This window comes from Poecile atricapillus, chromosome 11 (genome assembly GCF_030490865.1).
Source record: "Poecile atricapillus isolate bPoeAtr1 chromosome 11, bPoeAtr1.hap1, whole genome shotgun sequence".
Lineage (NCBI taxonomy): Eukaryota > Metazoa > Chordata > Aves > Passeriformes > Paridae > Poecile > Poecile atricapillus.
Window position 1 is genome coordinate 13,675,591 of NC_081259.1, and position 13,894 is coordinate 13,689,484.

Sequence of the window (13,894 nt, forward strand, 5' to 3'; positions counted from 1 at the left end):
TGACCTCTTAGGACAAAGGGCAGTTCTGCTGTTGCAGTGCAGTTCTGGCAGAGGGTTTTTGACAGCCCAGTCAGTCAGGGATCACACCTCCCACAGCCCTGACTCAGAGGAGGGCTCATAGTCTGTAACCTCATCTTAGTCTCAGTAAAGATCTTGACCTAAGGAATATTAGTCCTCCTTACACTGCTTTACAATGGGCAGTTCTGATTATTAAAACAAAATTCTTATCTTTCTGGAGGCTTATAAACTCCACTCTCACAGGAAAGAAGCAACATTTCTTAAGTACACAGAATTAATTCAATTGTTTCTTGGCTGTACTGAGTGGAACATAAATTTTATATTTTTAAAAAAATATTGTATTGTTGGAGGAAAAACATAGCAGGATACACTTTGATTTAGTCTATTGCACCTAGGATTTTTTTCACTTGCTAATTCAATTTAAAACACATAAGAAAACAGCTTGGGAGTATGGTGAGGCAATCAATAAAACTACAGACAAATGAAAGTAAAACGAAGTTAAATCCTTCCCAACAGAATACCAGATAGCACAACATGGAAGCATCAACTTCATGTAACTAAGGACTTTTTTTAATATTTAAATGGCATATTTGGAACAATAAGCTCTTATTCAACTCTCAACTGCCTTGCAACTAAAAATACACTCTAGTTAGTATTTCTTTCAACTTGTTTTAGAGCACATCAATAGTTTTCTCAGAAGATACTATCACTGTTTGGCAGAAACATACTTGCAAAAATAAACTAAGTCCAGCAAAAGTTTCCAGGGACGTTTTTGGATGCAAATGTGGATAGTGACTCTTGCCCACATCAAAAATAAAACATTCTAGCTCTACAATGTTCTTTGCTAAATATAAACATCCTAACATTGATAAGCTTTACAGAAAAAGAAACTGATTGCCACATATTATTACCATCTCCAGTATTTTAAGAGCACCCTCTACAGTCACAAAACACTAACCAGGAAGTGTTCTTCTTCCTAAAGAAAATAGTATTAAGTGAAAACTGGAGCAGCAGTTTAGTTCATTAGCATAATGCCAGATCTATATGAACATATCACTCCTGGTAAAAATGAGCAGACTGCATAAATGCCAAAGATAAGTTCTATTGCATCACCAAAACCTCAATTTTTAAGAATTTAAAATACCTTATAAATTCTGTGCTGACTCATAATTAGGCTGTAAGCTTCCTCTCTTAAAGCAATGGATGGCTGTGGGATCTGAAATGGAAACATAAAATATACTGTTAATTTCAACGGAGAACAAGGAACAAACCATGGTAAAGGCCAGGATGAACTAGTTCCCCTGAGTTTATTTAATTGGTTTGTTCAACTCTTTTATAAGACTAGTGAAAATTGAGTACTTAGTTCACAAGTGGAATTTAAAAATTTAAAAAAAAATGTAATTGCCCATGAAGTGCTTATTATACACATAATATACGTTCTAGTGTTGAAAACCCTAATCCTCTAAAATCTGCCTTTAAATTGTCTTTCTGTGTTTTTCCTAGATTCACAAAGACACAGTTATTTCCTTAAGTCTTCAGTGCATCGGTAGCTAAATAACTGCAGGTGAATCAGGAGTGATGTTTTTCTTTCAAGGAGAAGGTTTAATATATCTAAGTTCATTAAAGTAATTGGACATTACTAAAATGTTTACATCTCTTCAAAAACATTGTTTCACCAAACTTTTTAAGTGGCACTCCCTCGCCCAATTAAGAAAAGTAGATGGAAATAAAAAAACCCCGTAAAAATACTGAAGATAATCCTTTTTTCCGGGTCTTTATTTTCAGGCTACTCGGGAACGTGTCGAAGGACCGAGCTGTTACAATTCCCGAGGCCACCAGGTGGTGCCATTGTCCCACAGCACAAAAGGCCCGTGGCCGCTCCCCCCAGCCGCGGCAGGAGAAGGGGCTTGGGTCAGGTACTGCGTTAGGCTTCCACAAACGTTTCCTTATCTTTGTCCAAAAGTAGGAAAAAACCCACACCAAACCGCAATTGCTAAGACATCCATGAATGCCTATAAGGAAAAAAAAAATAAAATTGATTTTTAGTTGGGATAGTGATGCTTAGAGGCAGGTGCTTCAACATTTTACCTATTTTACCTCTCTATTGAAATAAATAAAAGCTACATGCATAAAGAGCATAAAAGCCATTTCATTTACTACATTACCATTTCTGTGATAAATGAATCAATGTTTACATCTGCAATGACTTAAACAATACACTCTTTAAGCTTTCTTCAAATAAATACATTGACAATGCCAACAAATTAGTAACTTTATCTATTTGTGAAAATAGAGTTCAGACTATGCTACTTCTAAAAAATCAGTTTGTTCCTGCAGCCTGGGCTTGGCCAAGGAGAGCTGCACAGACCACAGACAAGCAGCTAACAACTACAATGGTTTCTGGAAGTTTAATGTAGTTCCTAGGCTTTTTGCAGACTCCTTCCCGAAGAAAACTTTTTTCATTGCTAGGATTATTGAAATAAGACTAGTGGGAGGAAGACTGTGTTGCTAAGGTGAAGGAAGAAATAGGATTTTGCCAAAAGTTGTCCAAGGAGAGGAATGGGAGATCAGAAACCATCATTGTGGCTAGATGTTGAACAGTGTCTAAAATCTTCACCTTAAATTCATATCTGTATTAATTATTTACTTAATTACTTGACTACATATTTTTTCTTAAATTAATATTGAAACTATCATATTGTTTATTCTAATTTCATGAATTATCATAAATAAACTGACAAATTTTCACAAACTTTCTGTCATGTGTATTTTCCCCTCAACAGCTTTTAAAGTCAATGGTATCTTCTCTTCATCTCATTCTTGATTTCTATGTACATAAGTAAGGTTAATAATTGTACAGTCGCATATTCAACATGAAGAGTATTTGTAAACTTGAGCTAAGATGAAATTAAATTCTACAGAAGACAAGTTACAATTTAAATCTTCATCTCCTAAGTTTTTCCTTACCATGCATTAGCTAATATAAAGTATTTTCCAGTGTTGAAGCGATCTGAAAATATAAATCTCTTGATTTACAATTTAATCTGTCATTTTATACATTTTATTTAATAAGCCTTATTCTCCTGCAATGTAAATATGTCCTTGAATATATAGCTAGGCCTAATGGTTAGGATTACTCAGGCTGTTTTTGACTACATGGAGTGCTAGGGTTAGAGAGAACCCTGTGCTCTGTGTTCTGTCAGCAGTACTCTGTGTTTGACAGCTGTACGTGGGAGAAGAGAGAAATGGGAGAAATGTAAAAGATGGGCTATCCCCAAACAGAAAAGGGGGAGAAGGGGAGGAGACAGAGAAGAGGAATAAAGAGGAGAGAAAGAGAAGGTTCACTGTGAAAAGGGTGGGGGAAGATATTAGTAAGGTAGAAAATGAAAGGCCTCCTTTTTTGGTTAGTTATATTTGAGGAAAAACTAGGGATCATACATTAAAAAGCATCTGATAAGAGTGTATAATTACATTTCTTCAAATGCCTCATCTCCTTCTCTGAAAGTAAAGACCTGAATTTTTAAGATTGTGTTTCTTGAAATAATAGATAAAAATGCCTATTTAGTAGCTTACTGAACATAGTAGTAAGAAGGATAACTGTTACTTCTTAAGCAACAGACATCTAATCTTTGATAATAAAGAAAATTTCCAACATCTATTGTAAAAAAATAAATCAGGAGCAGTGTTCCAATAGAATTATATACCAGACTTTTTTCCCCTTACTTTCTGCTGTACTGTAATTATTGGATTAGATTCCTTTGTGAAAGGAAATCGGGGACTATAATGAAGTGCCAAAACTCAGCTGGGTGTGTAGTGGAAGAGCAGAGAGACAGAGGTGCATCATGCTAGGAGCCAAGCACAGCACTGATAGAGCAGGCTTTCAACACAGAGGGGCTCACTGCACAAGCAGAGCTGAGTGCAGGAGTGCTGCTCAGCCCCCGAGGTGTGCTGGAACAGCCAGCAGCTGGAATTAATCTACAGCACAGGCTGCTGGGGCATTACTGTTTGTTTTTGCTTTAGCTGCAAACTCCATTTTGTATTGTGTTTCACAAGTGCCTGATAATACACTGCCTGAACAGAGAGACATCAATCATACTGTCAAACCAGTTTTGTAAACAAGGACCAAAACCTTCACTTAAAGTCATGGAAAAGAAAAATAACTGGATGAGGGGTGGGAAAGGAAATGGCAGCCTGCACAGAGATGATATTCTGTATATGATCTAAGTCTGTCTGAGTGCAATTTTAGCTTATTGCTGGGTTTGTATACATTCCTTAAAAAAATTCTTACATCACTGGAAAACCTTGTACTTTTGTAGTATTCCAGCTGGACTATGGCTCTTACTGAACAATTCATGTTTGCAGCATTACTATAACCAAGTACTTGTAAAACTCACGTTCAGAATATGCCAAAGATCTGTAAGAAACTGTTTGACAAGATGTTTGACTTAAATTACAGTTTTAATGAAATATTAAAGGCTCAGAGGTTCAAAATAAACTTTCCTCCAAGGCTCAAGTAGTGTAGGAGGGAGCTTTGAGGAAGTGTGCGATAGAGCTCGTGAAAATCCAGTCAAAACTCTTTGGTTTGGGAAGCCCACAGCCAATACAAGTAATTTAGCAATTGTGCTTGTCACACTTTTTTATTTATTTTCACCCCCCCCCCCCCCCCCATCTTGATACAGAAAAATAAAGTTAAATGAAAGAAATAAAAGAAAGAAAAATACTTTGGCATACTTTTCTGAAGCTCAGTACAGAACAAGAGAAATGTTTTCTAAGCAGTTTAATGCTGAGCATGACAGATAGCAACTGAATTGTTTCCTAAGCTGTTACCTGAGAGGTATATAATGAAAAAAAATAATTATAGACTATACAGTAACAACTAGTAGTCATCATAGCCTGGTTGTTTTAGCAAGAAATGATTCTTAGGCTTTTTTCTTTTTCTGGTTTGCATCTAAATTCAATGGAAATATATTATTGTACCACATGATTGGTTAACAGTCTTCATTAACCTTTAACAACAACATGAAAATTATAGGTGTATACACCTCTTTAATTAAGCATTTTGTTTTCTATTAAGTGCAATTCCTTCATATCTTACCAAACTACAGTATGAAGCTGAACAAACTGTCAGCATGTTTCTTAACACTGTAATTGTAATAAAATACAGCCATTATAAATGTCTAGAATATCTATGAGTTCAACTGAAATGTTGCCACACAACTCATGTAACTGAGGAAAAAAAAGTTTAATTGCTTTCTTTTCTATTCATTGTTTCCCAATTTTTTCAGGTGGGGTGAGGGTACAAATTTCATGTGCATTCTCATAAACTACAGGGAAAGGAGCTATACAAATTCTATGCATCTCTTTCTTAAACAATTCCAAAATTATGCAGTTATGTGGAAAAAATGCATATGAAAAGCAAATGTGAAATGGCGAAGTATGTAGAAGATTGAGACTGCAGCACAAGTTTGGGCTGTTCTGTCTCATGAACATATTTTCTGTTAATACTAAAGGCAGAAAACTCCATACACCTATGACTTTCTTCTCAATAACAATTTTGAGGGAGAATCAACTTGGTGTGTTATGTAGACACGCAACAGAAGTCTTTACAGACCCTGTCACACCGAATACTTCCATCCTCTCAGCAAACAGTTGTCTGCAAACACCTCACTAGCTGCCTCCTTGGAATTGTTTCTAATTTGTGCAATTCCTACAGTTTACAGCTCTTTCTACTGATTAACCATCAATAGAGTATTTTATCACAATCAGTTGCTGTGAGACATGACTGTGTCACTGTTTTGCTTTTGACTGTTTCTTCCAGGACTCAATAGATCCTTATGGAATACTGACTTCTAATACTACCGAAATACATATTTTTAAAAAATTCTTAGAATGCATTTAATTTTCTGGTGTAGATTTGTGAGAACTTTACCTTTTTTTTCCCAATGCAGAACCCAAAGCTGGATACAGTGTCCTGGAAGTGTTAATACTGATATTGTATTTGGAACACTGCCTTTTCCAGTTGAACCTCATCTGTTTATGCATTCTAATTAAGACAGGGCCATTATCTACTGAAAATCCATACAATTATACAAAATTCCATCTATATATATATTTATATGTGTATATATATACACACACAGTACTCTTTGCTAATTTGGCTTGTTTTCACAGCCATGTGACAGGTATCAGAGCAGCTCTGACAGAAATTTGATCAGTTTCCTCCAGCACTGTTGGATTTGAAAAGAGGATGTGTTCCTGTCCATGCTCCTCCTGTTGAACAACTTTGACACAGCTTTCATGACTCATATACTAAATTTTTCTTTCTCATGTTCACGGCCCAGCATTTTTCTGTTGTAGACAAATATATATCACATTTTGTTGTGTTTTTTTTCCTCCCTGTAGATTACCTATAACCTTTCTTCTGACAATGCTCCTTGGTTTATGTTGTTGAAACCTTGAGAACAACTTTATAAGCATGGAAAAAACTGTCTGAGGCCCATTTCTTGTGACATGGTTGCAGACACTGTTTTTTTAGGTCTCTTTGGACCACATCTGTGAACCCCAGTCTCTACCATCTACCTTTCCTTCACTGACGGATCAGGGAAAGAGACATGCTGCAGTATGGCAACACTTCAGTTCGCACTGCATGTGTAGAATATTCTGGAATCACCTTGTTGTGCTATTTCCAGTCTAGCTGAAGACAGTGTGGAAATCACCCGAAGGGCCCGAGGCACCAAGGTGTGCCCAGAGGTGCTTGTGACGCTCTGGGAGCAGCACGGGCACCTGCCCCGTTTGGGCGCTGCAGCCCCGCTCTCTGCGCTTCCCTCACCTCCTGCTCACGTCCAAAGGCGCGCCCGCCCTGCCCCGTCCCTGTGCTGCCTCAGCCCTTCCCGCCGGGCGGGCGGCTCGCCAGCCGCCTCCACACGGCGAGGGAAAACAAACCCGACTGTCAGGCGGCCTCGAGCCGACAGTACCCGGGCCCGGGGCTGGGTTTCTTCTTCACAGGGCTGTTGTGGCCACCCCGTCCCGTCCCGGCGCGGTTGGCCGCAGCCCTAGCTGAGGAGGAGCAGGGCGCCCTCCCCTCTGTTTGCGGCTGGAGGTGTCTGTGAGGGGGCTCCGGCCGCGCCGCGCGCTCCCTCACAGAGACCAAAGGCCGCGGGCGGGCGCGAAAGCGGCGTGAAGCCCTGGGCTCACCTGAGGGAGCGCCCCCCGCCTGGCTCCTCCCCGGCCCGGCCCGGCCCGGCCGCCGAGCCCCCTCCCCCGCTGGAGGGGGCGGGCAGTGCGCGCTCGGCTCCGGCGGCGAGAGCGGCTGGCGGGGCGGTGGAGAGAGCGGCGCGGAGTTGGCGGGGATCCCCCTGCGAGAGAGAGGCGGCTCGGGACGGGTGAGGAGAACGGCGGCGGGCGGTGTGGGAGCTGAGGGGGGCACCGTGTCGCTCGCTTTTCCCTGCCGGGATGGCCGGGACCGGCTGGGCACACGACTGTGGCGCTACCGGACCGAAGCGCGGTGGTTCCCGGCGCCGAGGTGCCCTGGGTCGCTCCTTTCCTCAGCTCCGTTAAACATGCGCCTTTCCAAAGGCTGAGGGCGCCGGGCCCTCCCGGGCGTGAGGCGAGAACACGGCGGCTCTCCCCACACGAGCGGCGAGTGACGCGCGGGGAGCTGGCGGAGCGCCGGCCGTGCCGGGCAGCCCTTCCTCCGGGCGCTCCTCGGGGCTGCGCTGGCGAGCGGAGCGGGGCCGCCCCGGGACGGGCGATCTCAGCGGTCGAGCGGAGAGAGAGCTGCCGGGAGAACAGACTCCCGGAGTCCTTCGTTTTCTCTGCGGCTGTCAGGGGCGGGGGTGCTCCCCCGAGCGGGGCCGGCCGCGGCTGCCCCGGAGCTGCGCTGCCGCAGTGGAGGTGCTGCTGCCGGCCTTGGGTTCCAGGTGGGCGGGCGGGGCCCGGAGCCCCCGCGGGGCGCCGAGACCTCTTGCTCGCACGCATTCCTCCGGGGATTCCTGGCATTCCTGGGCAGAGGGCACTCTTGACTTCTTCATCTCTCTTTTATTCCGCGAATTAGCGTATTTTTTGCGAATGGGTGTGTCCGCATTGTGTGTGTTCTTTTTCATGGGAAAAGTTTAGAATGGCAGTTCTGGCATTTGTTCTTCCAATTAACATTGCATCTGATATAATTTATATCCTTCCAATTTGATGACAACTTTATGGGGAGATCAGTGCTGCGATAAAACTTCTCTGGTGAGTTTGCATTAGATTTGTAGTTGACAATGCAGTTGTTGCAGCTTTTATCTTTCCCTTTTTTTAACACACAGATTTTTTTAAAACACTATTGCAGTGCAAGTTGAATGATTTTCAGAATAGAAATAGTGGAAGCCTCTTTAAAAGTTGTTCTATTTTTCTAAACGTTTACTCTGTCTTCATCTTGTGCAGACTCCTAGAAGGGAATCCTGTAGGTGAATCAGAAATCCCCTAAGTGTATCCTGACTATCCCATGGTACTCCCATGGGAACTTGGTAGATTCAGTGTCTGACGCCTATGCTGACAACTGTCACATGTCTTGTAGTTATGAATCTCTTTACAGAGCTAGTTTTAACAGACTTTTAAAACGTCTATAAAAATGTAATTAAAATGGCAAAACCAAGCTACTGTTTACTTTTTAAAGGTGCTTTGTAAGAACTTGTTTGACTAGCAATTACATTTTCTAGAAGTGTCATAGTTGTTGAATTGTCTTGGGTTTTTCCCTCATGTTAGACACAGGAGAAATCTGCTTATGCTCATACTGCATTCTATGCCAGTTGTCGTTACTGATGATTAACGTAAAAGTGTAACAAGTTCTTTTTATTTGCTTTTTTTATTTTTTTTTAATAATTAGTTTGAACTTGAGTCTTTTCTTCTAGAAAAAGATAATAAATTGAAATGAAAAGTTTCATACAGTATTGAAGCCTATGATTAACAGTGTAGGAAGCATTATGTTTTAGAAGTTTGTCATGTTATGGGGGGCAATGAAATTGCTTTTTATGTTATTAATTTTGAGACTCAGCTACACTTTTAAAACAGAAAGCTGTGTAACATAGGAAATCAATGCTTCTAGGTTTTTGTTAAAATGCTCTTAGGATATTAAGATAATCTTTCACCTAAGAAAAGATGGTTGTTTTTAGCAGATGGTTGTTTAATATTCATGGCTTTTTTAAAATAATCTGAGATAAAAAATGCAGTGCTTCAAATGAAGTATCTCACAAAGGGACTGATATTTTTACATGCATGTGTTTACAACTTAGAGGTGTTTCTGAAATATATTGATCATAGCAAAAGTATTCCTAGTTGGTTTACGTACCCCTTGAATTGCTACTGACATTAACTGTCTAAATGCCACCTAAGTACAAATGCACACTACAAAGGTAAATAATGTTGTGACAGTACTAAAAAGGCCTTATATTGCTAACCCCCTTGATTACTGAATTATTGATATTGAATTATTGATTATTGAATTATTGATAGTGATATTTCCAGGATCCTGTCTACTCCATGAGTGTATCACACAACTGTTTGGGATTTTTTATTCTCATTATTTGACTTAATTACATTTTGCTTTTAAATCTAATGAATCTAGACTGCTTAGGCTGCCTGAATTGCCTCCAAGCAAACCAGCTTATTTTAATTTCTGTTAATTGCATTATTAGATCTCAGTGTCGTTACTAAAATGTCTGGGAACACACTTAGGTTCCTCTGGCAGGGTTTTTATGGGAGATGTGAATTTTAATTTTCTGCAGAAATATTCTACGGTATATCCTATATAAGGAATTTTACCTCATTAAAAGGATGACAAAGTTGCAGAAAAGAATTGGTGACAGTTCCTTCATCTGGTACATTGTGTAATAGGAAGTTGATCTTTCTGGGAGTATTGGTGAAACTGGTTTGTCTGGGTTCTGCAGTGTCATCTGAAATATGCAGGTGAATGACATGACCTCAAATGTGAGTTTTTAAATCTTTTGTCATGGAGCAATGCAACATGAACGTATGTGCTATGAGTTTATTCAGTCTGGATCGTGGCGGGCAGATTGTTATTAAAAAATAGTTACTGAAGTATTTTGAGGCCAAATAATTCTGCAGATGTAAAAATTTAAACAAAAGTAGACCATCACAGTTTCATTCTATAGTTTGCTGTTTTACCTTTCTGCTTTTTGAAGTCATTGTGATGATGATGTCATTATTATTAGAGCCTTTTTACGATGGAGGAACCTGAAATCTGTATGTTAATACAAGCCTGATTATGCAAAACAGCATTCATCCTATGGCAGCATTTACCTATGTTGATAGAAAGGAACTGGCAAGAATCTGGTCAAGATCCCTGATACTAATAGATTTCTGAGAAATGTCAATGAACACTCAAATAATGGGGCTTTTTTTTCACTTCTGCACCCTCTCTGCAACTGTGAATGGTATCAGAAATGTTGCACCTACCTACTGCCCACGTGTTCAGATAAAGCAGCCTTAAGAAATTTTTCTTCTATCTGTCCCACTTCTTTTTTTTTTTAAAGATTAGAGAAGGTTATCTTCTATCTGATCAGTTCAGTGATACCATTCAGAGGTAGGCTTTGCAGAGAATTACATCCTTACAATATTGAGATTAACAAATGTTTTGAATGGCTAGGATGAGATGAACGTTTTGTTGCTAGGTCTCAACAAACTGTGTACAGAGGAAGGTGGTACAGGCTTGATGCATCCTGAACCTAGGTTTGGTAATTCTGTTTTTAATGCATCTTGAATGATGTGTTGGAAGGATGTGCAAAAACACAATAAATAGGTTCTTTTTACTGTGTCTGTTCTTAATTGGCAGAATGGAGAACCCATTCACTGACAATGTTACATTACCCGGTTATTATGTGAGGGAGGGTGTTTCATGTGTCCATGGAGTGTTTATGCCAGGCGTGTTTGTCTGGAAACATGAACACATTTCAGAAACTGCTTTGACCTTGACTCTGAATGGTGTTAAATCAAAATGGAAATATTTTCCTGTATAGCCAAGTATGAAAATTTAATCTTAAACCCCCCAAAATTAACATGTTAAGAATGCATGTGCTAAAGATTTAGTGGAGTGGTAGTCATGGAGTTGCCAATGTTTGGGATTAGAGCTCACTAGTTTTTCTGATCTTGTACCCTCTCTGCCAACAGAGCTGGCAGCCTCCTTGGAGGAGTTTATCCAAATGTAGGCTTATAACCTTCCATTTTATGTGAAGTAAAGTGGATGACAAAATTAATAACCAGACATTTTAGGCATATAGTTTAATTTTTCCTGGAATGCCTCTAAATTTTTAGCCAAATGAAATGTTTTAATTTCTATTGGTCCATCATTTGTGAGTTTCATTAACCAGGCTGACAGTATGAGATTCAAAATTATTATTCTGTAATAACTTTTCACATTCTTCTTGATTTTGATGAAAACAGTGAGCAGTGAGCAATAAATGTGATTGGAGAAATGTCTCAGAAAGCACTTAGACTGCAAAAAACCACCAGGGAGATTGGTAAGACTGGAAGATGCTTCAATGATTACCACAGTGGCCCTTTTCTGTGAGGGTCCCCAGGCATGCCAGGAGTCATGACCATTCAGATATGACTCTAAGCAATCATGGCCATGTTTTGACTGCAGGCATTCACAGCAGTTCATAATACTTTAGTTGCATGTGCATGGCATGCACCATTTAAAAGTAGCTAAAATGTGGACATGGAAACTAAATAAAGCGTGAAAAGCATTTGTCCAGGCTGCCCAAGCTTACATGCTTAAAGAGTCATACCGACATGTGTTTATGTGTTTCTATGAGTGTATATATAAACTCTCATAAGTAATTACCAGCCTTTAAGAATGTTTCAACCCTGTTTTGAATTCTGTTGGAAGATACCTCTAAGAACTGTTGGAGTTTATGAGAATGGGAGATGTCTTCCATGTACATAAAGATGTGCAAAAGGGGGTAGTTATTCGCATTCTGCTTCAACATAAGCATAATGCAGAAATAGGGTAAAATTTAAGCTTTTATACAGACATGGGGGGGTGTTTTCAGTGAGTAAATCAAACTCAGTATATTCTGTTGCCCTTGTTGAAATTGGTTGGGGTATGCCTTCATACGTTTATTTGCACACCATTAGCTGTTATATGCAAGGAGCAAATGTTTAGCAGTAGCAGCCTTTATTTACAAGAACAATTGGCATGTAATGTTACATTATAATTCCACAAACACTTCAAGCTTCATAAAGAGGCAGCCCTACGTCTCTCATTTCACGGTAATTATGTTATTCCAATGTGAAGGTGAGAAGTGTGGCAGCTTAGGGGAGCTGGTTAAACCTGCGCTCGCAGGGCCTGTCCCAGGTCACTTTGGCTGCATAGGCTTTGTAAGCCTTTCTAAGTGATTCAGTCCAGCTCACCATGAAGCTCTTTCCCTCTGTGGAGTTTTCTAACCTCTCTCTTCTGTACTCAGCGTATGTCTCTCAGACAGAGTGTGATGATATCATCTTGTCTGGTGGGGCCTGGGCTCAGGGCCTGCAGTTCTGACTGCATATTTAAATTTGAAAACGCATGGCTGAGTTAGTTGAAAGAAACTAGATGGGTGTGAAGCCAAGTGTTTAAAGAATACAATGTAATTAAGACAAAGTTTAACAGTAGAAAAATGGAAGGCATAACTAGCTTGAATACACATAAAGCTGTGGCCTTATGTTGGCTGTGTAAATATGACTCCTACAGCCTACTTTACATGTAGTTTTTGTACTTAAATACTTCCATCTCCATAGAGATTGACCATGCTCTGTATGTCTTTATATAGGTGAGACCTTGGTCTTTGCAAGCAGCTGTACTCATAGTTCATCATTAATTTTGTTCAGGAATAAGTTACGCATATACAATCAAGGTCATGTAAGTTGCATCTATTGGGTTGCTGTAAAAGTAGTTCCTGTAGACAAGATTATAGTTTTTGCATGGGAATAGTGAGAAGAAGGTCCAGTGAAACATCACACTTGAACTGAAAGAAAAATGTTTGACATATAAGAACCTTTTATTATTTAATTATGTTAGATAATTTTATAAATAAACATGTTCCTGAAGCACTTGTAAAACTTCTTAACAAAGGCTGCCCTAGCTGTGTCCATTCCTTTGAGAAGGGCTTTCTAAGAGACTCTTAACAAACCCGAGACTTTTTGCTCAAGCGTCTAAATACATGAACAGGATACTTTCTTCTATTTAAACAATAATGATATCATTGGGATGTACTAAGATAATTTCCTTTGGAACAAAATACAGTTTCTAACACTGACAATTGGAGGAAAATGTAATGAAACAGCACAGAATCTCTCATGGAGTAAGTGTACTCATGTCAGATGTTTGGATGCAAACCAGCTATTGTATTTGAAATCACAAACCTCTTTTAGAATCTGTGAGAATCCTCGTGTCTCTCAGCTGTCTTTTCTGTCAATACGTAACAGATATGAACATTAAGAATTTGATAAAGTAGAAGAGAGTATATATAATAACATTTCCTCTTAGTGACTTTATTACTTTTTTTCCTTGTTTTTAACCTCTTTTGCAAGCTTTTAAGGTAAATGAAGGAAAATTGAGTATTGTGTGTATATAGTCAACTCTGAAATAAGGTTTTGTTGTTTGCTTGCTTTTTGTATTTGTGAAGTTTGTAAATATTAATTGTAGTGCAGTGGTGTCAGATACAAGATAACCCCAGTAATTAGATCCTGTTAATGGCAAAAAACAACTTGTTCAGGAGGTTTATCTGAGCCTGCATGGGAGATGAAAGAGTACCATGGCACAAATACACTCAGGCAGTTGTTTGTGTCCACACAGAGCTTGTACCACAGTAACCATGAATAAACAAGTGCAGCTCCCATCTCT

The 13,894-nt window shown here is 39.6% G+C and overlaps 2 protein-coding genes across 6 annotated transcripts in view; one reads left to right on the top strand and one right to left on the bottom strand.

Moving 5' to 3' along the window:
* The window catches only part of LOC131583205 (chromosome alignment-maintaining phosphoprotein 1-like), a 31,733-nt gene extending 23,738 nt beyond the window's left edge, over positions 1-7,995 (bottom strand). The window contains exons 1-4 of the mRNA XM_058847072.1: positions 7,582-7,995; positions 7,213-7,504; positions 1,768-2,030; positions 1,163-1,234 (exon numbers count right to left, since the gene is read on the bottom strand). Coding sequence (XP_058703055.1) covers positions 1,163-1,234; positions 1,768-2,030; positions 7,213-7,504; positions 7,582-7,995 — 1,041 coding nt within the window. The remainder of the gene's footprint in view (positions 1-1,162; positions 1,235-1,767; positions 2,031-7,212; positions 7,505-7,581) is intronic.
* The window catches only part of CGNL1 (cingulin like 1), a 56,165-nt gene continuing 49,539 nt past the window's right edge, over positions 7,269-13,894 (top strand). For 4 of the 5 annotated variants that reach the window (XM_058846857.1, XM_058846858.1, XM_058846856.1 and 1 more), the window contains exon 1: positions 7,269-7,400. The gene's annotated coding sequence lies outside the window, so the exon portion shown is untranslated. The remainder of the gene's footprint in view (positions 7,401-13,894) is intronic. The other variant, XM_058846860.1, reaches the window with a different exon arrangement.